Source organism: Coffea arabica, chromosome 7e, assembly GCF_036785885.1.
Source record: "Coffea arabica cultivar ET-39 chromosome 7e, Coffea Arabica ET-39 HiFi, whole genome shotgun sequence".
Lineage (NCBI taxonomy): Eukaryota > Viridiplantae > Streptophyta > Magnoliopsida > Gentianales > Rubiaceae > Coffea > Coffea arabica.
In genome coordinates, this window is record NC_092323.1 from 6,597,221 (window position 1) to 6,624,708 (window position 27,488).

Below are 27,488 nucleotides of genomic sequence, written 5' to 3' on the forward strand. Positions count from 1 at the left end.
TCGCTTTGAGCCCTGTGGAGGGGAATAAAATATTTTTGGGGTGAGTTAGAAGCTCAGCAAGTAACCAGTAAAATCCTTAAACAAATATATTTCACAATGTTGCATTTCGATCATTTCGATGATGTCATGATTCAGAGATCAAATGTTCGTTTAGTGCTCTCGTGAGCCAGGGAAATCATAGCACTTGAACACCCAACGCTCAAATAGATCATTTAACATTAACATTAAGAGGGAGCCCCTTCTTGAGCTCCAGATAAACATGAACATGAACCATAAACAGAGTGAAGACGTTGGTGTCCAGCACAAGACTTTCCCAGAACTCATTGAAGCCAAATCATGTCATGAACTCACATGCAAGCACGCATGATATGCAATCGAGTACATAATGCAAGAAACATTTCACAAGTACTTTGGAAATAGTTTAGGGTCACTCACCTCCATGGCTCAGAAATCATCCATCAAATATCATTGCCTTGCTCAAATCCAAGTCTTAAATCACAAACTCAATGCAAACAAGTTCCTTCAAAGTTCGGACAACACTTCCCCTGAATTTGTTAACTTTTCCAGCCATCATGGCTTCATTATTTCCTCAGCCAGTCCCAAAGGTACACACACAACAACAAGTTCATCCAATAGCCATTCAGCAAGCTCCAAGTAGTACTAGTACAAGTCAAGCTAGGGAAAAGTCCGGAAATGAAAGTTAAGCTCAAAACCAGAAAAACAGGTTTTGATGTCATTTTACGGTAATGGTACCAAAGGCGCTACGATTGTTGGATGAAGGTGAAAGATACACCGTTTCGAAGCTAAGAGACAGGACTACAATATTACAGAAGGTCACTCAACCCAGTTTCGAGTGTAACCAGGTCAAAAATGCAAGATACCATACCAGAATCACAAAAACAGATTCACAGAACGCATTCTAGCGGAAACACCATAAAACAGGCTATCCAAGTCCAAATCCAGAAATTCCAAAACCAGCTGAAAGCTAAGAAACAGGGATAAATTTCATCAGAAGACCTCAACAACCAATTCGGAAGCAATTCCATCCAAAACAACCAATTACAGGCGCAATTCTTACATTCGGGTAAAACCAGAACAGCAATAGTAATTTCGACTTTTCTCATCCCACACTACTCCGATTGACCAGAAATTTTGTAGGCACCTTTAAAATGTTATTACCTACAAATTTGATGTTTTGAGTTAAGGCCAATTCGGCCTCTATCTATGAGCTAAAAATTCGGGCAGAATGTTCCTTCACAAAACCTAATTTTCTGAAATTTCTTCCAAAACAGAAATTGATTGCAATTGTCCACTTTTTCCACCTTCTAGAATCATTATATACCATTTCCAATCATCATAGATAGCCACACAACCATGCTTATATTAAAACAGAAAAATTCCCAAAAATAATAAAACTTCATCAAGTCAACCACAACTCAAGATATAATCCATCAAACCATCTTTTTAGCCATCACAAGTCACTAATTTAGCATAATCAAGAACAAAGAAAGGATTGCTAGACATGAACCTTGAAATATCAAGAAAGTTGATGGCTTAGTCCTTTGCCTTCTCTAATCACTCCACCACTACCTTCAATCTTCCTAAACAAGTGACTTTTGTGGAGGAATTTGAAAGTCTAACGGTTGATTCACAAGATTGAGCAAGAAATGGAGTTGGAGTTGAAGGCTTTCTTCTTGTATTTTTGCTCCAAGAGGTTCGGCCAAGACAAGCTTAAAATGGAGAGAAATTGGTCAATTTTTTAGGTTTAGTAAAGGTGATGCAAATTAGTCAAAGTCCAACTTTGAATAAGAAGGTGACACATGTCACCTTTTGGTTTTAAAACTTATCTTTTTGTCTCTCCAATAATACAAATATCTTAACACCTTGTAAAATAATATCACTTAATACAAAATTCCAACAAGTTGTCAAAAATATAATGCATTTACCGCACTTGCGGGTCCCACGTCCAAAATACGCTTTTAATTTCTCAAAAACTAACCGATACTAGAAAATCATTTTCAAACTATCTTTGCTCATAAACTTTATCTGGGGAATTTTTCTAATAAAGAAAATGTAGAAAAGGCGGGCGATTAAAAATAAACCCTAGAAAATTAGAAAATTTCCGGGTTCTCACTCTCATTCTTTTCGGGGCGTCACAACGTCCCTTATAAATTCACATTGGTCAAATTTGGTCCCTACTTAAGTTTCTGACTAGTTTTTTATCGGAATTCACCACTATCTTGCATGTGATCATATTTTAAGGGTAAATTTGTCAAATCAAATTTTATATAATTCGATTCATAATCCCTCACATTTCATAAAATAAATTTTTTCGTCCTTCACATTTTTCAAAATGAATTTTTTCATTTTTTATTGATCATGTGTATGAATAATTTTTTTTAAATCCATGTATATATTTATTTGATTTCACCTGAACAGTATGAATAGCATGTGAAATCAAATAGATATATATTACACACTATTCGTATTGCTCAAGTGAAATCAAATAGATATATACATTGGTTTAAAAAAATTGTTAGTTTTTCACTTATATTCATTTTCTTTTACTCGAAATTTGAAAATAAAGAAGATATTTAATCTTAAATATTATCGAGTGTTTATATCGAATTAAATTTGGATAGAAAAAGTAAACAAAAGAAAAGTATGACAAAAAGAAATAAGTGATTGACACTTTCAAATTTTAACACAATCATAAGATAAGTAATTCAACTATTGGTCTTGAAAGTGTCGAGTAGAAATTTCAGATTTAAACTGAAATTTGTTAGCATAATTATAGAATTCGAGTTAGGACCCATTAATTAGATGAACTTATTATATAACTCAATATATAAATTATTACCAAAAGAGAAATGTCACAAATATTGAATAGGTTCAAATGGTGAAATCATATAAATATATACATGAGTTTCAAATAAAATTATTAGTTTAAAACTCCTATATATATCTATTAAATAGCATGTGTATAACTAAAATTAGCATGTTTAGATGAAATTCAATAGAGATAAATTACATGTTATTCATACTATTCAGGTAAAATCAAATAGATGTATACGTGGGTTTATAGAAAAAAAGCTATTCGTATACATGATCAATGAGGGATGAAAAAATTCATTTTAAAAAATATGAGGGATGGAAAAATTCATTTTTTGAAATGTGAGGAACGAAGCAACTCATTTTGCAAAATGCTAGGGACGAAAAAATTCATTTTGTGAAATGTGAGGGACTATTAATCAGATTATGTAAAAATTTGATTTGACAATTTTGCCCTTAAAAATTGATCACATGCAAGTCACGTGGTGGATTCCGGCAAAAACTAGTCAGAAACTTAGGTAGGGACCAAATTTGGTTAATGTGAATTTGTAAGGGACGTAAAATTATACTTTTAAAAGTGAGGGACGAAAAAGTCATCTTGTAAAATGTTAGAAACGTTTTGAACGATTTTCCCATTAAATAACGAAGATTGGTCCTATTTGGATTAGATATTTTTGCGCAACGGATCTTCTGTCCCACATCCTGTGCCACTCTCTGTTTCACTTTTTATTATATTGCTATTTCTCCTACATAAATATTATGTTTTAGTTCTTTTTTATTTTCTTAAGATCCAATAACTATTAATTAAGTTATACACAAAATTTAACATACTCAAAAAATCAAAATGCATAAAAAATGAGATTTTTTAATGAATTTTCTGCTGTGTTTTTTAATTTTCTATTATATATTACTTTTTTGAAGCTGCTGTATTTATTTTTTATTCAATTAATAGTTATTGAATTTTAAGGAAACAAAAAAGAACTAAAACATGATATTTATGTAGGAGAAATAGCAATATAATAAAAAGTGGGACAGAGAGTGGCACAGGATGTGGGACAGAAGATCCGTTGTGATATTTTTGGGGGTGTTTTTCAAAAACAACACTATAGCATTTCGAACGTGAAATACAAATACTGTACATATCTGCTATTTCTTTCCTTTTTAGACCAATCATTTTGACTTTTGTGCTTTTTGATAAAAAATTTTCATTTGTTTTTTGTGAAAATGCAAAAAAAAAAAATTTAATTATGTATAAATTGAAAAAATTACTAATTTAATTATTGGCACTTTGCTCATACGTTGGAGGACTGGTAAGAAAACCGTGAAGAGTTGGTATTTTTATTCCCGTAAATAGCCTGCTCTTTATGGCTTTCCTTCATTATATGATCAAAGTACCATACTTTTTTGTATTTATCACGAATTTACATATTGTGACTGTGAATTAAAAAATTTTCAAGATCGTATTTTCATTAATTAGTATTTTTTTTTTGTACTATCGTTAGTTTGAATGAATTGCACGGTGTTTGGGAGCAAATTCTAAAGTAACTATATAATCCTAATAATTTTTATAATTGCTTAGTATATTTATGTCATGGGTATATATTGTTGGTATGTTGTTATTAATTTTATTAAATTGTTTGGTATATTAGGTACAGAAAATTATAGTTTCACAATTTTTTAAATGTAATAAAGCAGTGGGGAAAAAATGCACAGTGAACGGAGGAATTGGAAGGGAAAAAAGACTGCATCCGGACATGTCTTGTTTGGTTTATCTCCACACGTGTTACCACTATAATATAATGGTCCGTGAGCTCCTTATTTTATAAATACACGTGTTATGCTTTGAGAAGCTTCCTGGATTTGGGGCAGGGACGGTCATGATGACTCTCAAGATTGGCCAAGATTGGCCAAGATTGGTCCCTGCACGGTTAAGGGCCAAGATTGGCTCTCAAAATTTTGTGCGGCTGAGATTACACCATGTAACTCGATTTTCGCGCCAAGTGTGGGGCTCACTACTATCTGTTGTGAAAATACATCCTGTGAAAAAAAAGTTACACGATGTACAAAGAAAGTTACGCGCAATTGATAATGACTAAAATTGACAGGGACGGTTGCACCTGCAACCGTCCGTGCCCCGAGTCCGAAGCTTCCTACGGTAAGAAGTTCTTACCATAAAGGTATCCTTATTTGATAGGAATATTCTAAGGCATCATCATGGCAGATCTGACGAACTGGCCCTTTTTCGTACGATAGAAAATTACAGTTTTTTCCTTTTTTTGTAGCTTTTAATTTTGATTGCTATATCCGTCTGATTTCTTCTAGGGGACTAAAAAAAAGATGCGTTATTTGACTCAGCAACACATCAAATCCTCCAGCGAAACGAGAAGCACAAGGCCAGCACAAAATTGGAACTCTAGGAAATGTCAATAGTGAGAGAAGAATATTCCTCAATGGCTAACGAATCAAGTTTGATTTTTGGGGCAGAATAAAAAGAAAAAGAAAAGCAATTGTAGCTTCACATTAGTAGTTTTACCCCCTCATCTTTTTTCTCCATAGGAGATCTTGCTCATGGATAAGCCAAAAATCTAAAGACACCTGAATTAGGCAGATAAAATCGTCAGGCCGGGGGAAGGAGGTTTTCATTTACAGGTAACAGTTGACTTCATGAATCAGTGAGTCACTGCTGCTGATTTGATCTTTTACATGCCAATAGAAGCCACTCGATCCATGATGTTCCAAGTAGATAATGAACGTATACGCTATCAGATGGTTAATCTGTCTAATAATATAAAAAGAACGAGAAACTAAATCCATAATCACCTACAAAATCAATTCTAGCAACTAATGTACAATACACGATCAGTATTGGTTGAGCCGCACCATCCCCTCAGCCACCTTGCTCAACAACATACCCTCTATATCGCGTCTTTGCCACCACCTTGCAGTCACTAAAAGCTCAAAGCCAGTGGAACAACCTCTGCAGATAATTGGGTCTGGTAACTTCTTTGTTAGGGGCTAAAGTAAGTCTATCTGCATGAGCAGCAGCCCATATATTGAAATCTGGGGAAGAGACCAGGTTCTCCAGTGCCTTCTTCGTGGAATCTCTGGTAAATTTGTCCCACTCATCCTTTGAAATTTTTCTTCGGTAAGGAGTGGTATGAAAGGTAGAGTAGAACGCTTCTGAGTCTGTCAACTGCCTTGGAGACATGCTGGTAGAACCTGAAGGAAAAGCGGAAATAATTAATAATAAGCAAGAAAGAGAGCTAGCATATGTCTCGGGTGTAAATTAATAATGTTGTGTCAAAAGGTGAATCCACCTTGCAAGGCGCTGGATGGGGCTTCAGTGAAGGGCATAGAATCATGAGATTCTTTGACTGGTGATGCATACTTATCCTGAAATATCTTGCGCTTGGACTTTCTCAATCTGCGAAACCTTCTGCAAGGATTTGGCAAGCACTTTTCCATTAAAGAGCATATTAGACACTAAAAAAAATTTCAATACCATAAATTATGCTTACTTGGCTGAAAATGAGGATGATGCCAAGCATTTTGGCATATGCAACATGGGTAGCTAATACATGAAATGGAAGCTACCCAGAAAGGGCTATTGCAATCTGAACTCATAAGGTGACTCACCTGTATACGCCTTGCAGAAACTCAAGAGGGGTAAATCTCCTTAAGATTGTTGCAACAAAAATTCCACAAAGCAATGCCTCTGCTGCTAGCAGAGGGTCAATAGAACTCTGAAGAATATGAAATCAGTACTCAGGTAGAGAACAAACAGAAGTCTAAGAAAGGTCAAACAAACTCTAAAACACAGATGAGAAGCTAAACCTGCAGAATCATAACAGAAGCCAAAATCCGAATGGACCAAGCTACAAAATGAGATACCCCAACATCAATATTTCCATCTTCTGTCAGTACAAGTTTGCGGACAACCCAAAAGCCCAACCAAGCTCCAGCAATGACAAGAAAAACCAGCAGCAATATTCCCAGCTGCAGAAAGTGACAAAATGCATCAATAACTTTAATCCTAAACTGGAAGTGGAGGTAAAAAAAATCAGCAATACGAGGGATTTGAAAAATAAAAATGCTAAAATAGAGATTGAAGGCCTCAAAGGAAACAAAGAAACCCCGTCAACTTGGAGATGAGACTGAGCAAAATAGACTTAAAATTTCCATCTCAAAGACTAAATCAGTTTCTCAATGCCAAAAGACAAGTAAAGTAAACTATCAGAAAAAATATAGGGAACTTACATACAGGATTGTACATGTCTTCACTAATACCAATCTCAGTGAGAATTGAACGCAACAATCTCGGCAAGTAACGAAGTAGAAAAGTGCCCAAACCAACCTGAAGATAAATTGAGAAGGTTGAACATAATCTTCATTTGCACACACTAAAGAATAGATAAAGTTTGATACCGACCATGGATGAATACAGGACTATCGCAAGTGAATTCTTCCTGCCCGTTGGAAGAAGCTTCATCCCCTGTCGACAGCATATTAGCAAAACAATAGTTAGCTTTAAAACAACAAGTGTGTGTGTGTGTGTGTCTACATATCCAGAGAGATAGATACATAGATATATATATATATATAGAGAGAGAGAGAGAGAGATCAAATGTTAATTCAAACTGCCCATTGCGATCCTTCATTTTAAGTGCAACATTACAACTGATACCTATATGCCTGTCTACAAGCTCGTCTATAATATCAAGTTGGAATGTGCAAAGTTCTTGAGGAACATTTACAGTCAAATAGAAATTCATCTTGTATGAACATCACTGCAGTGTGACATTCATTTTCCATGAATATAAAGGTAAATTTACCAGAAACCTAATGAACCTTACCTGGTACAGGACCATTAATATCACAAGAAGAATTCCCACAGCCATTGCACCACTGTAGTAAAAAACTAAGGAATTGCTAAGGAAGGAAGCCAACATCATAATGATAACTCCTAAAACCAAGAATATAACACGATAGAAGAAAATTTCTGCAAAAAAGATTGCAAATGGTTTGTTAAATAAAAGTATTACTAAAAGGAGCGTCACTTAGTCATTTGATCCTAAGAAAACAACCTTCATCAAGGGAAACCTCAATAGATTCTGTAGGGGAGCCTGTTAGCCGTATATCTAAGAACTTGTGATCAAATGGCGACATTGATCTCATCCATGACCCCTTGGTAAGTTTCTGCCACTGGCTTTGATTGCACATCCCTATACCAACAGTCAAATTCCTGCAATATCAAAGTAGAATTCAAACCTAGTATATAGCATGTGCACACTAAAAAAGAAATTCATTTATAATATGGACAACTCAAAACCTAGCATATAGGATGTGCACATTAAAAACAGAAATTCATTTATACCATGTACAACTCAAACCTAGTAAGGTATTCAAAGTATAACATGTAAAAATTTAATAACAAGTACCACAGCCACTGTCTTCATCCACTACTTATCTAATTCTAAGCTGCAATCAGTAAGCAGCCAGGCTTCTTACTGCTAGGAGAACTATTTTACTTCTAGTGTAAGATCAAGCCAAAAATTGCTAATTTCAATATTATTTACTAAAGAAAGATGTCTTCCAATAGGAAGGCAAGTTAATTGAACCCATTACATACTTTTCAGTTCAAGAACACTTCTAAATAATTATTAAGGCAACTGATGAGCAGTATTGCTATATCTGGAAAACGACAAGGAGCTTCTTTGCCAACAGATTAGTAGAGATGCTAAAAGACTTTTAGGTCTTCTTGAGCTAAAATAAGCTTTGACGTAAAGCAATCGATAGGCAAATGCCCTAAAACAATTAGTTATTAAAAACATGTGCAGTAAATCCAAATTTCGACCTAGACGAGAAGGATGCAGTAACTGAAACCAAAATGCAAAATCACGCACCTGTGGAAACAAACCTCAATAATGGGTGGACGACCACTGCTTCCTACATATGTAACTTTCACTCTGCTAGTATTGGGAAACTTCTTCAAATGCTTCAGCCTCGACAAACCTTGAACCTTAACTCTTTCACAAAGAACTTTGGTTCCAGGTTTTACACCAGGTGATTTGTCAACTATTAAGCTTGGTATTAGCTGCAACGTTGTATTCTCAGTAACAACTGCAAGCATGAAAACAAGCAGTTATACATGCACAAAAAATGTCTCAGAACACAGGCAAGTAGCTGCCCAGGAGATTTGACATTTAAATTTGGCATATATCCACTGTAAGACCAATTCAAAACTTGGGTTTGGGGATCCCTTCTAAGACTTCAACTTCAGGATGCATATTTTACACAACCTGGAGGTGAATTTTAACAAGATAATTACCATGAAGAAAGAAAACAGTTTCAACAGTTAAATAGAGTTGCGCCACTCCCACCCCTCGCGGAAAAATTCATTTCCGGTCTGTGTAGGCATTGCAGCACTAAGTGCTTGTGTATCAAAATTTGAAACTTCTAGATGGATACAAGCACTTAAAGCTTAGTCTACAGTAAATGAGATATAACCCCAAAAAAAAAAAAAAAAATCCCCCTTCTGCAGTACAATTCGTGATACCCAAAAGGCTAGCATATATACCATATTATATACGAGCTGCAGAAATCCATAATAGCGTAAGAATTAAGAAATGATTCATGAAAATGCACGCACTTTCACGAAATTACAGACAAGCGACAAACGCCTTATAAATCAAGATACTAACTAAAACTTTTAACACATCATCCCTTCCTTCTTCCAAGTTTTTTTGCAACAAAGTATATTACCACGACTAAGTTATTCGGCTCCGAGTTCTTCAGCCCTAACATCCAAGCACCAAAAACTTTTCTCTGGTCAGTTATACTTTAATTGCACGAAAAAGTAAAACCAGCCCTCAAGTTTCTAGTCTTTATTTAACTTTCCTCACTGTCACTTTTTCTTGCTCAGAAACAAGCGATTAATAAACATCAAAGGAAAAAATTTATGTAAAGCCCTAGAATCTTGGGAAACATACCCAGTGTATGGTCGTTAGCAGAGACAATGGAGGGAAGAATTGAAATTGAAGTGAATAGGATCCATACAACGGGAAAAATGACCCGAAGCGTCGAGGTTGCAGCAGCTGTAGCCATGTATTCTGTGATTAGAGTAGAAAAGGGTAGCAGTTGAAAATACGAAGGCAGGAGGAGGGTATTATTGTTCTTTTCGGTTCTAAAGTAAGGGGCCTCAATTAGTTGGGCCTCTACCAATTTACTCTTGGGGCCCAAACCAGATCCAAACTTTACCCGCCTCACCGGTAAGCCCATATACAAGTCATCAGAGAAGGGACTACTTGGGTATATCCGAAATTTATCGGCCCAAAATTTATGGCTGGATGGTCGAAACAAAGCATTCCACAACAAAAGACAGAGAAATCTGTGAACATGTCATGCACTTTATCCTTATGGTGATTCTATTCTATTTTTGGATCATAGATTCAAGTATTTCTTTGCTAGACGATGAAGAGGAATGATAAGAAGGGCTTGCAGTAAAATTTGATCGTATTCTGTATTTCTTGAAATTTTCCATATTAAGAAAACCACAAAGAAATGCAGATGCAGACTGATATATGTGTAAAATATGAAATGCAGATGCAGACTGCTAACAGTTAACGACAGATACTACAACTGATCCTAGCAACAGACAGAGAAAGGTTTGTAAAAAGGCTGGGGGATGCCGCCCAATGCAGTTCCAATATCCGTCATGAAAGTGACATACTACTCTTACTTTGGGATGACTTCAGCGTACCGTTTCTTCCTTGATATCCTTATCGCCTTTCGCATCAAAAAGGTTGGACTCTATTTTTCTTATTTGCACTTTCGATATTTGAATAAGAAACTCTTTATGTTGTAATACAGCCGGTTACCTACGTTACCATATATATATATATGTATGTATAAATGCACGTTGTCTTTCCTTCATTGAGCAAGAAGATAAGTTGAATATATCAAGCCCACGAATAGAACATAGAATCTATGATACACAAGGTGGTGCAGCATTGAAGGCAATTAGTTTTCGTGTTTTTAGGTACAGGCGGGGAAGTGTACCGAGATCACTCATTTACACTGGAAAAAAAAAAGAGAGAAAAAAATATACGTGATCAAGAGCTGCAAGGTGCATCTGCAGAAAGCTTTTAAAGTATGACTTAAAAGGCACGACACCTGGGAGTAAACCCTCCACATAAATCCAGCAAAGACGTCACAAGCTAATAGAAATGAAATGGTCCCTCCCGGCCGCTTCTTTCATTCATTTATACAAAAGAACATCAATGCAAGAGGGAATTGTTCACGCAAATACAGAAAACTGGTAACTGATGACGAGTGCTTTTGTACATGCATGAATCATGCATCTTCTGAAAAAGCAGCATGCAAGAGAATCTATAATTTGTGCGGAAAGGGGATAAAGACCATCAGGAGTAGCACTAGGACGTCACTACGTTGTAGTACCAGTCCTGGCAAATCTCTTTAGGCTGAGTTCAAGTTCCAATCTCTGCAATACTCTGTAAGGCTGGCTTCCACTGCCCAACATGACCAATATGATGCCTTCCCACGCCTCTGTTGCTGCTGCTACCACTGTTGCTGCCCATTCCGCTACTACTGCTGCTACCTGCTCCATAGCCCTCGTGTGCACCCTGCAAAATTAAGGACATCATCAGATTAATTAACACACACGCCTTGCTGGCTAGTTTATTAAAGGACATTAGTACGTTAAAACAACTGAATAGGAGTGAGTGTATATAAATAGCTTAAAGATGAAAGCAAGCTAATTTAATCATGCATTACGCCAAATCAAAATTGATTAGTGCTCTTTTTTGGACCAAAAATAAATATAAGGTGGACTTCAGAAATAAATTCTGAGGTTGGCATTGGGGACCTAGCTATTACTATCAAATCTCAGTAGGGCATATATTTAAAAGAAGTCAAACCAATTTCATAATGCAATGGTATAACGGTCGCACAAATTAACGATGCAATGGTAAACGCTCTAATATTAGTCCACGCTTGAATATTCCTTCTTCCATTTATTATTATTTGCAGTTTAACTCCAAATATGAAATTGAAAACCCATGTGACTCTTTATGATTAACCTTACCAGAACCAGCCTATCTGTTAAGGACGCGGGGCTGGAGCGGTTGTCAGAACAACCGCTCCGGAAGGTGTAACACCATTTGTACATGGTGTAACATCATCTGTACAAGGTGTAACAATTGAACAACAGCGAGTAAAATAAAACACCATTTTTGTGGATCCCACACGGCGTGAAAATCGAGTTACAAGACGTGATCTGAGCCGCACAAATTTTTGAGGCTTCATCCAAGCCGTGAACTGCCTGGGACGGTTGTCTCCAGGCCCCTCGTCCATCTGTTAACTGAACTTTACAAATACTCCAATAAATAATTATTCTCCACCAAACTGGTATATTCTCAAAGAAGTTCCCATGCTCTTGTGCGAAGCAAGGATTAGGTTAGATACCTTGTACCTAAGCTAACCTACCAGGTAAACAAGATATTTTTGCTTATATTCTTTTTATTTTCCAGTATTTTATAGTATGCTATTTGATGATTAAATCTTAGTATTTTTTTTTTTTAAATAAAGAAGATGCACAGTGAGTCTCGCTAAATCTTATAATCTATCCCCCTAGTATATATACTTGGGGGATAGTGGTAACAATATGTATTTAGCAATTAAAACAATAATTGGATTTGGGGCCAGCCTATTTTTCAAGGTCTCATTAATTAGTTGTTTTTTTTTCAACTCCAGTAAATGACTTTTGTTGAAATAATTAACCCTAATATCAGATTAACCTCCAAAAGCCGGCAACTCTTGAATTAGTTGTTGGCTTTTTATCTTTTTAGAGCCACCACCATCTTTCCAGCGATTGCAATATCCGAACATCAGCATTCAGCAATAACTAGTAGAGGCTTGGTAGTTGCTATGATAATCATTTTTCTTTAAACTCCACCAATAGTTGGCTGCGTGCCACCTAACTTTTCTTGTACTTGTACATGAAGCAGTAGCACTTAATTAATCCACCATGCTTTCTTTTTTTTTAAAAAATTTATTTATTTATTATTAAAATCGACTATACATGTATGCTTTCTTTAAAGCGCTTCAACATGTGCCTACGTTTAGTGCTCTTAAATTTTAGTACTTTCTACTTGGAATTCATACGATTCCTTCATGTGTAGACATGACAAAAGAAAAAGGAAGGAAGTTACGCACTATCTCGATTCGCTGTGAGAAAAAAGAAAGAATAAACTTGAGTACTAGTAGTACAAGTTAAAGCAAATTTAATATTTGACACAGAATTTTGGGAAAGTAAACAATTGAACTGGGAACGAAATGACGTACTTAGAAGGACATGTTGAATATGTAGTAGAGTTAATTATTATTACCTTAATAAGCGACGAATTTCCATTCACCAATCTGGGCCTGGAATTGGAGTTGGGAGTGGGAGCAGACAAGTTAGTCTTGGTATCCAGAACGAGCCCACCACTCTCCTTTAGCAGTTTTCCAAGTTTCACCGATTTCTTGGCGGCAAACTCTTTCTGTACATCTGTGTTAGTAGCAGGCGAACAACAACAAGACTCCTAATTAATTATCCTGTTTTGTTGTTGCAAGAAAATAAAAAGGAGTTGCAACAAGAAAGAAATAATGACATGCCTTCGAAGCTGACGAGTCGATAAACTTGTCCCATAAGCAAAGAGTCATCAGGACGGAGAAGCTTCAGCTGCTTCACCGGTGTACCATTCTCCGACCTCGTCGCTGTCGATGAGCTGATGACAAGTGCGACGTAGTGGCCGGGGTTGGAAGACATGACCTCGTGAGCGCTGACGGACCAGTAAATCCTCTCGACTTTGTTCCCCGGATGCTGAATCACCACCGTGGCCGCTTCTGCCGCCTGGCAATTCCCCATCGATCAAACCCAAATACTCTCTACAACAACTCGTAGTTGGTACGTAATATTTGCTTCTGTTGTGTTGGTGAGTGAACTTTATTAAGTAGTAGTAGTAGTAAGAGTATTGGTTGAGCTGAATGGTCCTCCCTTTTTGTTTCGTGAGGCCAAAAAATACAAAAAGGAAGGTACGTTGTAGTGAGAATTGAGAAAGAGAGAATTCCCCGGCAGAGAAGGAAAGGCAAAGAGAAGAAAATTTTACTTGAATTCTAGCATGAGCTTTGACCACAAAGCCAAGTCCCTATAATGGTGTAGGAGTAAATGTGAGAACGTAGCGTAGCGTGGCGTAGTGTGACGAGGTGTCTGACGCCCGTCAAGTTCACCGACGCACGTTTAAGAATCCCAGAGAGACGTGACAAAGGGCACTCTAAACAGAAGTGGTTACGGAGGCAAGGAAGGAGGAGGCAGGAGGGAGGGAGGGAAGGAGGGGGACCGAAGGCAAGCCTTAATTAGAGAGAATTTCTTGAGTAGTATCTAGGTATATATATAGAGAGAGTAGACTGTAGAGTAAGCACTAAGCAGCGTGAGATTCCCCCATAAATAAATGGGATAACAGCCGGTGGTTCTCCAGAAAAATTAGGTTGACTTGAGTTGATGAAGCCAACGTTATCGATGGAGAATGGTCGAAGAAGACATTAAGGGGGTGGAAAGTGCATTAGGACTTGTGATAACGATGGATGGATGGATGTTGAGAGGAGAGATTAAATGGAAGAGAGAGAGAGATAGGGGAAAGAGACGTGGAGTGTTAGATGTGCCAAACTGCCCGACTGAGGTATTAAAAGGCCAAAAAAAGATGATGATAAATGCAGATTGGGGTTTATGACTTTGCGTTTGCAGGTGAAGGAAGGTAACAGTAATGCTTCTACCGCTGCTAGACTACTAGTAGACGTAGTGGTGGGTCTAGAACGAATACACACAGTAGAAAGAAGAGATTGTTGGTCAGGACTTGGTCCCAGGCCAAGTTACACGAGTCGTTTTTTTTTTTTTTTATCGAACACGATAGATCTGTACTATTCTATACAAGAATAATTCGAAGAAAATTAAACCCGAGTCGTATATATTATATAAGGTTTCAACTTTCAAACTTACCAGCAACAACCTTTTTTTTTTTTTTTTTTTTTGAGGTACAACCCTCATTTTGCATCATGTTTCTATAATTTGTGTTGTTAGATGATGGAGGTTACTTAACGCAAATGGATGATCATAAGTATTGATAATGTCCTTCTAACCCGCCTTCCCATTCATCCATCATCCATCCCAGAATATAGTACCACAGGGTATTCCTAAAACAATTGGAGTACTTAGAATAAGAGTAACCGACGGTTACTAACCGCTTTACCTCCAATTTCATAGAGAATTAGTAATCATTTTTTTGTTTTTGCCTTACGTTACATATGTCAGTTTAATTTATGGTCCGACTCCATATGCAGTGATGTGATTGCAAGCAAGCAAGCGTACTTTAGATTCCCTCTCTTTATCTCCTCCCCCTCGGCTTGGATGCAGCTGCAAATTGCAATTAATTTCATGGCCTGATCAAGCTCTGTGAACTGTGATGCTGTCATGGTTGCGTAGTCTCGCAATCTTTGCCTTGCCAAAGTTCATTAAGAGCAAACCTACTTTCCCTCGACATCAAAACAACATACTGCTCCTCTCATCCACCACCTCTTCCGAGTAGTACTACTGTCTACTGCTACTACTTGGTGAAATTATATGTTGATGCAGATGTATTTACAGCACCAATCAGTTGTTGATGCAGATGTATTTCTTCCATAGATAAAGATAAAGACGGAGTTTTTGAGCTCAGCAACCCCATTGCCCCTCCCCCCCCAATACTCTCTGGTGATGAAGCAGTAGCATATATATATATATATATATATATATATATATATATATATATATATATATATATATATATATATATATATATATTTTTTTTTTTTTTTTAACCAACGGCAACATCACAGTAGCATATATTTCGAGAAACAAAATTTGGTGGGCAATTTCAAAGTGGTGATACACTTAAATTTTGAGTGCTCTACTGCTGGTAGTTATTTTTGCAAATACTAAAAAAGATCGGAAGGATTAAGGCCACTAGTGATTATGAATTTTAACCAAATTCTCAGTTTTGTTGGATTGGGGAATTCGGCGGGAAAGAGATGGATTCAACGGCGATCGTGGTCCATGGGTGTAGAGCAGAACAAGATGGTCAACGTCTATCCAGCTTGGTGGTGTTTTGCTTGCATTTTGCTTTCATTAAAAGTGGCCCAGTGGGCCTGTGCTCTTTGATGGGCCATTGACAACTCACCTGACAAGGGAGCAAAACGCCTGTTGTTGTCATGTGGTTATATTTGCTCATCGCGGCCCAACTGAAAGTGGAAGCAGAACCTGTTCAATTTTATTATTGGGTGGACTGTTCAAAGGTAATGTCTAGCAAACGAGCAAGCAAAGAACATGATGTGAAAATTGATAAAGAATAACTGAAAGATAAAAATGAGATTGGGAAGCTGGCTAACAATTGTCTTCTCCATGTTCGGATCCTTCCGTCTTCGATTGAGATAATAGAAGAGCGATTCACTCAAGGCCAAGAGTACAAATTTCTCAATCTTGAGATGCAAGAGCAGACAGCATTAAATAGTGGAGGTTGGTATTCGTTTTCAGGAGCCCTTCGAATTTATGTTGAGAACCACCGGACTTGAACCATCACATGAATTAAGCTGTGAATGATGTTTGATATGGATTCTGGATTGTACATGTACTGGGCCTAGGCTTCCTCAATATATATATATATATATATATATATATATATATATATATTTTCGATACGATAGCTTCCTACACTATAGAGAGGGGAGGGCCTAAAAAAGTCTTGGGATAACGCGGAAGGGACTGAACCACCACCGGACCAGACGGATGTACTACGCACTCGCCTGAATTTTTTAAATAAAACCACATTTAATTATAGCAAATTGGCTGAAAGCCACCAAACCTTAATGCATTGATGGATTGGTGATTAGGTTTCCTCAATATTAGACTCAGAATGTTTCGGCAGATTCTGATATTATATATATATTTTTTGAAAAACAAAGGAAAACTATTTATTAGATTGCAAGAATTCGTCCATCACTAACTGTTTAATAATGGTTAGAGGACAATTTTGAAGAATTCGGGCAGGTTCGGTGATTTAGCAAAAGGTATCAAATTATGCGCAACCTTAATGGCATCTTTAAATATCCATATTACACCAATAATACTTTGATCTGACAGGGAAGTGCGAATGTCCTCAATTATCGAGCCAATATCCGAGTAAGAGCTCTTTTGTGCTATTAATCAACTTTTATGATCGAGATGCGTCGCCCTCTAATATGAAAGTAGGAATCATCAGCATCTTTGGATAGGAGATGATTTGGGATAATTTTTTTGAAAAAATATCGTAACACTTTTTTGATGTAATATATATAAGATTTAAAAAGTGGTTCAAAAATAAGGTTGATAATACAAATAAATCAGTGTTTATAAATAAGATGAGATAAAAAGATGATTTAGAAATACATTGATAATGCAAATAAATCAGTGTTTGTAAATAATATGTAAATAAAGTAGAAACCAAACAAATTCAGAGTGCTTTTCTTACAGCATGAGCTTCAGCAAGTTCAACATTGGCTAGACCTTCCATTCTCTTTGATAAGCCAGCAATCAACTATGGATGACCACACCATTACCAAAAACTAAGCGTCAAAATTGACCTTGTAGTGGGGAGCAGGAGGCATTGACCAGGACAGGGACGCTAGCCCCTTGTCAAAGTCCCATCATAACCACGGCATTTTATGTTGATGAATAAGAAACTTGAAAAAAAAAATCTGTTTAACAATTTTAATTTTTAACTGGGAGAAATAATATTGAGTGTCATTTAATTCCTTATCCAAATTCCCTATTTCCTTTTCTTTTTATGCTCATTATGTCTAGTTCTCTTTCATAGTTAAGCTTTATATTTAGTTACTGAACTCATGATGGCTTTTAAAGAGTACGTAGCACTTTTCCCAGATCAATTTTAGTCGCACAACAACAACAACAACAAGCTCAAATATGTAGCCTATAACTTTTTAAGTGACGCAAGCTCAAATATAGAATTAATGAAAAGGAATCAGATGATCATTGACATTATATGGAACGTAATTATACATCAAATGAGTGATTAATATAGCCAGCCTTTAAGCAAGCAGAGCTATTGATTGATAATGAGATAGATAAAAATATTGGCCATCAAGCTTTGACCGTGCCCATCTCCAAACGGGTCTCTTTGAATAACGAAAGCTTTAGGGGCTGCTTGGTTTGAGAGGTTTGGCATGTGTAATAACAATAATTTCAATATTTAGTGTTTGGTATACTGTAATGGCAATTGAAATATTAGAATCATGTCCAATTCATGATTCCTGACTAAATTGGGAGTAATCACTCAAAATCCTCAACTCATTTCCAACAGTTAATAAATAAAAGATAAAATATTTTGTTAAAATTCTTCCTTTCTCCCTCTCCCAGGCTCCTACCATCGAGCCTCCCCTTCCTCCCGTCTTCAACACTCCTCTCTTTCCCATGGCATCTGACAACTCCTCCCTCTTTCCTTATCTCTGACCACTTTTTCCTTTTTATCGGCATCTAACAACACCCCTCATCCTTTGTTTCCAATTTTCTTCCTTTTCCATGGCATCCAACAAATCACTCTTCTTCTCCTATTGTCGGTCACTTCCCTTTCTCCCTAGTTGACCATTTCCTCTCCTCCCTCGCCATCAATTCGTCCTCCTCATCATAATCGATATATTCTCTTCTCTTTGTGAAAGGCTCTAACTGGATTGCATTGTATGGTGTTTCTTATAGGTTTCAGCAGAGGATGCAATTTGTCGTTTTCTTTTGCAAAGTTTTTTGTGAATATTTGAAAGTTCCAGTTGCAACTTGTTGAGAAAAGGGCAAAAATGACAAACATCCAAATCTTTTATTGATTAGTCATGAGTTTTTGTTGGTAATTGTTAAACAAAAAACAAAAAAAGATTTGGATTGGTAGTGATTCGGTGGTGGTCTGATGGTGGGCGTGATTATCAATCCAGAAAAGAGAACAATAATTAAAAAATAAAAAATTAATTTTGATACCATTCCAACTATATTTATACCAAGCATCAGTTTGTAGAATAATATCAGAGGTTCAAACCATACTAATTTTTTGTATATGATTCCATCTCCAAAACCAATTCCAAAGCATGAACCAGGCACCCCCTAATTAATTTATGGCAAATATAGAGCGGACAGGAAGCGGCGGATAGCTGTCCCAAAGTACTCAAAATCCGCGATTAACAACGCCGTAAAGCAAGCAAATTTGCGAGCACAAACATTCACAAAATATTGCTTCAATTCCACCAAAAAAAAAAACATTCACAAATATGAGCCATCAAATCATGTTGACCATGTCCATTGCCAACCTGGTAGTTGCAACATATGTACATTTAACTGGCCCTTTTTTTGGCTATTGATTGATATATTCCCATCCTCCCATTGAAAGCGTCATAATTTTCATTTTATGATATCCAAAAATGTTTGTTATATTACGAAAATCAAAATACTTTTTAGTGTTTTCTTTTAATATTATCTCTTCTTGTAATCGTATGTACATTATCATTCAAATTTAAATTTTGAATTTACGGTAAATAAGATTGAAAAGAAAAGTATAAACATCACAATCAAATAAATTGGAGCGGAGGGAGTACTAGTATAACAAACTTACTAGTATATGCTACCACAACAAACACAACCTGAATGCCAAAAGATGATTTCAAAACCCATACTAGATAGTGCTTAAAATGCATGATATATTGCACCTTAAATCTTCTATATTTTGTGGACATTCAAGACTTTCTTTGTCTTCGTCTAATAAATATTTCATTGCATCTCTTCATTAGTAAGTGAGCAGGCGTTAAGCCCCCTGGGGCTAGACCACCTGGTCTTGGGCTTCTTCCGGAACTCCAAGGTCAGGTGGTCGAATCCCACTTAACGCCTGGGTGCGGTTGGGGTGGCGCTGTACTCCAGGCGCAGGGGATTAGTCGGGCCGCCTTCGGGTCTTGACCCGGACACCCCTGTGTTGACAAAAAAAAAAAAAAAGTGAGCAGGCGTTAATTATTTAGCTAAACAAAAAGAAAAGAGAAAAGTGGTTAATTATATACGTTAGATGTTCATTCAAGTGTGCTTCTTAAATCTCAAGCACCACCAAACTAATACTAATAACAGCACGGGTTACTCCAAATACAACTTTACAAGGAACTACATATATATAGAACCAAGTAGTAGTAGGTACTATAAATCATAATCTCAAACGCTTGTATTATTAATAATTTTACAAATTGCGATGCGGTAGATCTTTAAAGATACCAACATCATATCAAAAATTGAGGTCTCGCAATAGTACTCCCAATGTTTTTAAATATCATACAGCCCTTTTTTATTTCTTTCCTTTTATTGCTTTTATCCTGAGCTAAAATATGAATTTCATGTCACTTTTTTGTTATATGTATATATAAACAGAAATGCGTTGTATTTTATTCTAGGGTTTTTTTTAACAAAATACGAAGTTCACTAAAGAAAGCTTTAGTTTCCATTTTTTAGGGGTGTTTTTGAAAAATTTTGCTATAGCAGAGTTTTTAGATTATATTTTAGAATATTTTCAAAAAATATTTTGAAATATTTAAGAATATAAGAGTTTCTAGAATATACTTTGAAATTTCTTTTAAATTTAAATTAATTTTTAAATTATCTTTTAAAATATTTATTAAATTTTTTATTATATTTAAAAAATTAATTTTTGAAAAACACTACCGTCCAAATGGAGCCCTTCCTCAAGTCACAAGTGGGTAGGCAGGAAGTAGCTTACTGTTGAGATGCTACAATAGTTAGCTGTCCAAATTAGGGATCAATGATTCGACAAAGATAATTCGTTGACGACAGGACCCACCAAAAATAAAAATAAAAAAATGGAGCCGTCAACTTTTGCGAGCTTCCCGATATCCGAAGCAAGATTTCGGTAATTTTGGCGTGCCAAATCCGCAACCTTAAGAATACAACGAAATCATCTCAGCATCTCCGAATCTCCATGAAGAATCTCTCCACTTGCCCCTCTATTCCATTTTTCTTGCTTTCTTGATGGCTTGATATTTATTCCATTGTCACCATCGAATTTCGTCGCCCGTCTTCGCCCTCTAACTTCCGTATTGCTCCTGATTTATATCAGCTCAGCGGTTTAATCTTTTCTCCTACCTCCCAACCATTCATTTAGGCTTTTAAACATTGGATTTGACCCCTTTGTAATTGTAATTCTCGCCCCCAAAGTATTCTTTCTCTGGGCAATTTATCCAGTATAAGTACACACTTGTATGCATATCTCAACCTGAATTAGGATCCTAATCGGCCTTCTTTCTGAATTGATTCTTCAATTTGAGGTGCGTCTTTCATTTATTTATTAAATCCAGGTAAGAAAACAAAAACAAAAAAGACAGTTTTTTTCCCATCAGATCAACTTTATTTCCATCAGATCAAGCGGAATTTTTAGTTTCTTGATCAATCCTAAATGGTTGGTTGAGCAGAAAATGGGCAAGGATCAAAGGGATTTTGCAGAGACAAAAGTTGGGGGAGGATCATGTGACAACGATCAAAGGGTTTACAATTGTTCAAAGGAAGGGAAAGGGAAGAGATTGTGGAAGAAGGTGAAGTACCAGCTGGTAGAGTACCACTCGTTGCCTGGCTATTTAAAGGACAATGAGTACATTCTTGGTCATTACCGGTCTGGATGGCCTCTCAAGCATATACTGCTCAGCATTTTTACCATTCATAATGAGACCCTCAATGTCTGGACGTGAGTATTCTATGCCATTCCACCCTCAATATAGACAAAAAACATTTTTGTTTTGCTAGGTTAGGTTAATTATTGTTCCCTAAATTTTCTGATTTTGCGTGTCTTTGCACAAACAAACAGCTATGTTGACTGGTAGCTAATTGACAAGAAATAGCCAAAACTTTAGTAGCATGCATTAGAATCTTGATGAGTGTGGAGTTCCTCCCGAATTCCCAATTACTAGTACTTTGCATGTTCAAATGAACCTCCAAAACAACTATTTTGCTATTTGGAGTAGGCGTCAAGTCCCTTCTGATGTCCTCAATAGATTACATTTTCTGTCTTGCCATCAAGAATTCGCGGTATTGTAACTGCATACTATGTGGATTACCAATGTGACGAAGGCAAAGGAAGCCTTAGATTAACATTGGCTAGGGTGGCTAAAACTGAATCAATTTAAGTTTTTTTACAACAGCGTTAATGGAACAAATATTGAAGGTTGAATATAACTTTTGCTCCTGTTACCACCACTGCTTTTACATTAGGGCCCTTTCCTTTTTCGCTATCATCACTTGGCGCAAATAATAGATAGGAGCTCCAGTTTTAAGTAAAGCTTCTCACAGAGGCATGAACTGGTGTTTGTTGCAGGCACTTGATAGGTTTCTTTCTCTTCCTTTCCCTCACCATTTATACAGCAATGAAGGTCCCAAGCGTTGTGGAACTTCCTACTTTACAACATCTCCCTGATGTTTTGAAGAAAGCTGATCTTCAGAAATTGCAAGAAGAATTTTTGACTTGCCTTCCTTCCTTGCCACACATGCCTGATTTGCAAAAATTTCGAGACGAGTTGAAGACCTCATTGCTTTCCATGGATTTGTTGCCATCCCCATCTACTTGGCATGTTGTAGAGCTCCTCACCAATTGTTTGCCTGAGCGATTCTTGCATAGCAACCATACTGATGCCTGCGTTCTGGTACTGATTATTCCTTGGCTCTTAATTACAGCAAGGAATCCACTTTGTAAATCAGAGCATGATTTTGTGTTTTTGAATTCTCTCCTGTCTCCTCATTATAGTCTTCCTTAAAAGCAGGAAACTTTCGCAGTCAAATTTTCACCCTGAAGAAATGTGCATTCTAAGAATCTGGCGTAGGTAGTAACTGTTACACTGAGTAAAATAAGCTGTGGCTATCCATGTCATCTTTCTGATAGAGTCCTTAAGGTTTTTTGTTTAATAACTTTGTCTGTGAGGCCTCAAAATTTCAAATTATTTTTCACCTTGTAAGTTTCTTAGTTCTCTTTGATCAGTCCACAATGGCACTTATTTTAGTCTTCCATCCTGTTTGGTTTACTATTTGATCTGTTCATGTAAATCCACTAAATTCTTTTGTGCTCTTATTGAAAAATCAACCCATGTGGAATATACATGAATCTGAACGTAAGCTACCTGGATCTGTGAAATTGACCCATTTATTCGCTTATCTGTCCTTGCTTTCTCTGTAAATTAGTTTGCAGATTCTGATTCTGTAATATCCTCTATATGATATGTTACCTTTTTCACTTGCCTCAGTAGGCATGTGATGTGCTCTGTATGACATATGATCTTAGTCAAATGTATCTGTATCCAAGATAGTTGAAAATTCTTCACACATCAGGTAATTAGGGTCTGCTTAAAGCTCGCTGCAGATTGGCTTACTAGGTATCTGTACAGCATTTTATTCGGGATATTAATTTTTTATTCATCCGAATTTTCAAAACATACATTCACTTCAGAGTTGTCACCAGCAAATTGTGTTTTATCAACTGTTTTGGTAATTCAGCCTAAATTTCTCCTCCATCTTATTTTCCTTGGCTTTAGAAATCATCAGAGATGAGATTACACCAACTTCATTACCTCTGTTGAATTGTTTAGTAGGTTGAATTTTGAACTTCTGATGTGGTTTTACAATTTGATAGTCTTTAAGTGCACGTGATATCTCAATCATAAGTTCAGGATCTTTTTGTCATGGTGTCATGTTTAGAGTCCTCTCCTATGTGATTAATTTCATCCTGAAGGCTTAAAGTTCACAATTTCGGTGCTTTGCAATGCCTTACTTTTGAATTATCTACTGATATAGGAGATGATTTTTTTTAACACTTGTTATGTTGTAACTGCTCATTATGGGGTTGTGGAGTGGTATCCACCCTGCTTTGCTTTTAGAAAATTTCACCAGAAACGATGATGTTACCTCTTCTTTGATTTCTGCTTGTCAGTCATATGACTGTATATATTATTTTGCTTCAGTTTAGATAATAACCTGAAAATTTGCTGGATTAATTTTCTTTTTGGAATTTTGAATTTTAGGTTTGTAGACCTAACAAGCAGAGGTCTTGTATATAGAGAATATTTGGAACACAAATTCTTCTTTCTTAGCCATAATTATTTATTGCAAGTAATTTTGATTCTTTGTCCAAATTTTGGTGTTTTGATGCAAAAATGATTTCATTATCATTGTGCATCTGTAAATGCTCTTGATTCCCTACTTCTGCGAGAAAAATTTCATTTAAAGCAAGTGTATTGAGTCCCTAATTCTGTATTTTCTGTTACTTCTTTCTGATTCTGTGGAACAGAATTTTTTATTGATGATTTACATGCTTCTGATGATCTAGGATTCCCCTCTTCTGAATCAGTGATCTCTTTCTAGTTAAATTGTTTTCTCGTTGAACTTTGTTGGCAAGAATTTCATGTGCAGCATTAAGATGAGCATTCTTTGGCATTTCTCGTGCTGTGTTTGCAACTTGAACTTGTACAGGAGATGCAACGGACCAAAGTAATCTCATGTGAAACTTTCTGCATCTATGAGAAACTAAACGCATGAATTTGGAAATGTTCTTTTGTATCTTGTTCTGTTTCGTACCTTGGATAATTGCTGCTAACATCTTCTCCAACATGACTCGGTGCAGCGTGGCATGAAGGAAGATGTGGCTAACATGATAGCACCGTTACTGGTGAGACCGATTACACGCTGGCCATTCTTTGCTTTCATGGGTGGTGCTATGTTTTGCTTGCTGGCAAGCAGCACCTGCCATTTGCTCTCATGCCACTCAGAGCGTTTATCATACATCATGCTCAGGCTTGATTATGCGGGGATTGCTGCTCTAATCTCGACCTCCTTCTATCCTCCTGTTTACTATTCCTTCATGTGCTATCCATTCTTTTGCAACTTGTACCTGGGATTCATTACTATTCTGGGAATTGGTACCATATTGGTTTCCCTTCTACCAGTATTCCAAACTCCAGAATATCGTACTATGCGGGCATCCCTCTTCTTTGTGATGGGGTTGTCAGGTGCGGCGCCAATTCTGCATAAGCTAATTCTATTTTGGAACCAGCCTGAGGCACTTCATACAACTGGGTATGAACTTCTAATGGGAGCTTTTTATGGTATTGGAGCACTGGTCTACGCCATGAGAGTTCCTGAAAGATGGATGCCTGGAAAGTTTGATATTGCTGGGCACAGTCACCAACTCTTCCATGTGCTTGTAGTTGCAGGGGCTTATACCCATTACCGTGCAGGGCTAGTTTATCTAAGGTGGCGGGACCTGCAGGGTTGCTGAACTTCTTGTGATTAAATGGCTATCTGTTGATGTTGTACTAGGATTTTAAAAATTACTGTGGACTAGTTTTGGTGTGTCTTAGAGTCAAAGTTGGAAGTAAAAGTCTGCTGCCCAGTATGTCTGTAGATCTGTACCTTTCGTTTTTGTTATTGCAGTGAATAACTAAAAGGGAAATTTGCCAAATTGGTCCCTAATATTTACCAAAAACATTTTTTTAGTCCTTTACATAAAAAATCAGCCAGAATGATCCTTCACATTTCAATTGTGAGCCAATGTGGTCCTATTGCTCGTTTTTACTCATTTTTCCGGCTAAAAATAGCACGCCCCTCTCACATGGTCATATTTTTAGGGGCAAAACCGGAAACACATTTCATTACCCGTTGAAAGTAAAAGGAATGGACAACCACCAAAATACACATTTCACCTTTGGCTCTCAAAGTTTCAAGAAACCCTAAATTGCATCCCCGAATGGTGGCGAAAATCCCAGAAATGTTCTTCTGGAGGGTTTCAAGGTCAAGCTTAGGCCTTTCGAAACTCTTGCCAGAAGGGTCACCTATGCGGCCGGTGGCTCCCCCAATGAGGGCAACAGCACGGTGACTGCAGCGGAGGAACCAAGAGAGAACAATAATACCAAGGAGATTGCCGAGGTGGAGGCTGTCGACGGTGGGGTTGAAACCACAGTAGACTCGAAGAGGTGGTTGATTAGGGGCAAAGGAGGAGCAGATGGACCTGAGACTATCGCTGGTGAGAGATTCCAGCAGACCCCTCTGTTCAAGAATTTCCACCACACTGGAGGAGGTATTGGCGGTGTGTGAGCGTGGAAGATGGGAAGCAGCAGCTGCTGCTTCTTGTGAAAGCAAAGTAGAGGTAGAATAATAAGCGAAGTGGTATCAGTATGGAAATGGTGCAAAAGCTCGGAGTCCTTTGAGAAGAAGACAAGAGCAGGAAGAGGTGGAGGGAGAAGAAGGCAGCCTGTTTAGTCTGAACAAGGCGACCGCCCCAACTCCAACAGCAGCAGTAGCAGCCGAAGCCACCACAGACATCTCTTCTGCTGCTAGATATATATATATATATATATAAGGGCATGAAACTAAAAGATCTTTCGAAAAAAATCAGAATTTAGCAAACGCCAACAGCAGTGGAATGCTGAAAAATGAGATTCGAGCTAAATACACACTACTTATTCAACAGCCAACAGCAATTTCAAGAAACCCATTGTGAAGTCCCATTTTCCCGATTCGGTCTGCATCTTTTTGATTTTCTTCATTAATTTATGGCCAAATTTTCTATTATTTCTCAATCACACCTTACAGGTTTGTCGTCGTCATCATCAGCAATACATTTCCAAGTAATGCTTGTTAATTCGGGGATGCAATTTAGGGTTTCTTGAAACTTTGAGAGCCAAAGGTGAAATGTGTATTTTGGTGTTTGTCCATTCCTTTTACTTTCAACGGGTAATGAAATGTGTTTCCGGTTTTGCCCCTAAAAATATGACCATGTGAGAGGGGCGTGCTATTTTTAGCCGGAGAAATGAGCAAAAACGAGCAATAGGACCACATTGGCTCACAATTTAAATGTGAAGGACCATTCTGGCTGATTTTATATGTAAAGGACTAAAAAAGTGTTTTTGATAAATGTTAGAGACCAATTTGGCAAATTTCCCTAACTAAAAAGTATCAATTGGGAGTAATATTTAACTTTAGATTTTGTTCCCGTGTGGATCTGGGTTTTATCTGGGGAGGACAAAAGGGTACGCGATACAGAAGCAGTTTGTATGCATTTTCTGTTATGCTCTTAGATTAAACTTAAAAATGCTTTTCAATCGAATGATATGAGGATAATGCAACGGAAATTGACGTACAAAATTATCTGCTGAAGTTTTTTAGTTGTAACTCGTTGACCTGTCATTTATGAGCAAGGAACCCAAAAGAAACAGGAATTTGGTTTTTCTCACCGTGATGCGTTCAACGTTCCGGTATCAGAACCTAAATTGAAGACGATGCAAAACTGAAAGCTTTGAAAAAAGTAAATATTCTCTCTTCCGTTCAAGAACAAGGGAAACAAAAGTCATCATCAAATGCCGAAGATGGCAAGAGACATTTACGGGCGATCTCCACAAACTGTGGAATGGACAAAATGAACATTATTATTTGTTTGCTCTCGTTGAGAGTCGAACTCAAGACCTCCCGCTTACTAAACGGGTGCTCTAACCAACTGAGCTACGAGAGC

The 27,488-nt window shown here is 37.0% G+C and overlaps 2 protein-coding genes, 1 long non-coding RNA gene and 1 other non-coding gene across 5 annotated transcripts; 1 reads left to right on the forward strand and 3 right to left on the reverse strand.

The window, feature by feature from the left end:
- Positions 1–5,572: 5,572 nt before the first annotated feature.
- Positions 5,573–10,038, reverse strand: LOC113701090 (uncharacterized). The gene is made up of 10 exons (XM_027221579.2): positions 9,822–10,038; positions 8,736–8,952; positions 7,917–8,074; positions 7,686–7,831; positions 7,262–7,324; positions 7,094–7,186; positions 6,667–6,828; positions 6,469–6,575; positions 6,150–6,268; positions 5,573–6,051 (listed from the first exon to the last, which is right to left on the reverse strand). The coding sequence occupies exons 1-10, from the start codon at positions 9,934–9,936 to the stop codon at positions 5,789–5,791; spliced, it is 1,443 nt and encodes a 480-aa protein (XP_027077380.1). The 5' UTR covers positions 9,937–10,038; the 3' UTR covers positions 5,573–5,788.
- Positions 10,039–10,964: 926 nt separating this feature from the next.
- Positions 10,965–14,674, reverse strand: LOC113701480 (uncharacterized). Its single transcript, XR_011818003.1, has 2 exons — positions 13,239–14,674; positions 10,965–11,474 (listed from the first exon to the last, which is right to left on the reverse strand). It is a non-coding gene; the product is annotated as an uncharacterized lncRNA (long non-coding RNA).
- A 6,192-nt stretch (positions 14,675–20,866) lies between these two features.
- On the forward strand, positions 20,867–25,442 carry LOC113701991 (heptahelical transmembrane protein 4-like). 2 transcript variants are annotated; one of them, XM_027222921.2, is made up of 4 exons: positions 20,867–21,303; positions 21,418–21,686; positions 22,314–22,638; positions 24,606–25,442. In XM_027222921.2, the coding sequence occupies exons 2-4, from the start codon at positions 21,421–21,423 to the stop codon at positions 25,257–25,259; spliced, it is 1,245 nt and encodes a 414-aa protein (XP_027078722.1). In that variant the 5' UTR covers positions 20,867–21,303; positions 21,418–21,420; the 3' UTR covers positions 25,260–25,442. The 2 variants fall into 2 exon arrangements, with proteins under 2 accessions (XP_027078722.1, XP_027078721.1); XM_027222920.2 differs by having other exon boundaries at positions 20,868–21,273.
- Positions 25,443–27,414: 1,972 nt separating this feature from the next.
- Positions 27,415–27,488, reverse strand: TRNAT-AGU (transfer RNA threonine (anticodon AGU)). The gene has a single exon. It is a non-coding gene; the product is annotated as a tRNA-Thr (tRNA).

Bases quoted from the DNA above. Each gene is read 5' to 3' on its own strand.
- LOC113701991 (XM_027222921.2), top strand. From the start codon at position 21,421: ATGGGCAAGGATCAAAGGGATTTTGCAGAGACAAAAGTTGGGGGAGGA. The intron at 21,687-22,313 runs GTGAGTATTCTA...TGTTTGTTGCAG, and splicing joins GAGACCCTCAATGTCTGGAC to GCACTTGATAGGTTTCTTTC. The intron at 22,639-24,605 runs GTACTGATTATT...GACTCGGTGCAG, and splicing joins ATACTGATGCCTGCGTTCTG to CGTGGCATGAAGGAAGATGT.
- LOC113701090 (XM_027221579.2), bottom strand. From the start codon at position 9,936: ATGGCTACAGCTGCTGCAACCTCGACGCTTCGGGTCATTTTTCCCGTT. The intron at 7,325-7,685 runs GTAAGGTTCATT...TGCTGTCGACAG, and splicing joins TATTAATGGTCCTGTACCAG to GGGATGAAGCTTCTTCCAAC. The intron at 7,187-7,261 runs GTCGGTATCAAA...ATTTATCTTCAG, and splicing joins TAGTCCTGTATTCATCCATG to GTTGGTTTGGGCACTTTTCT.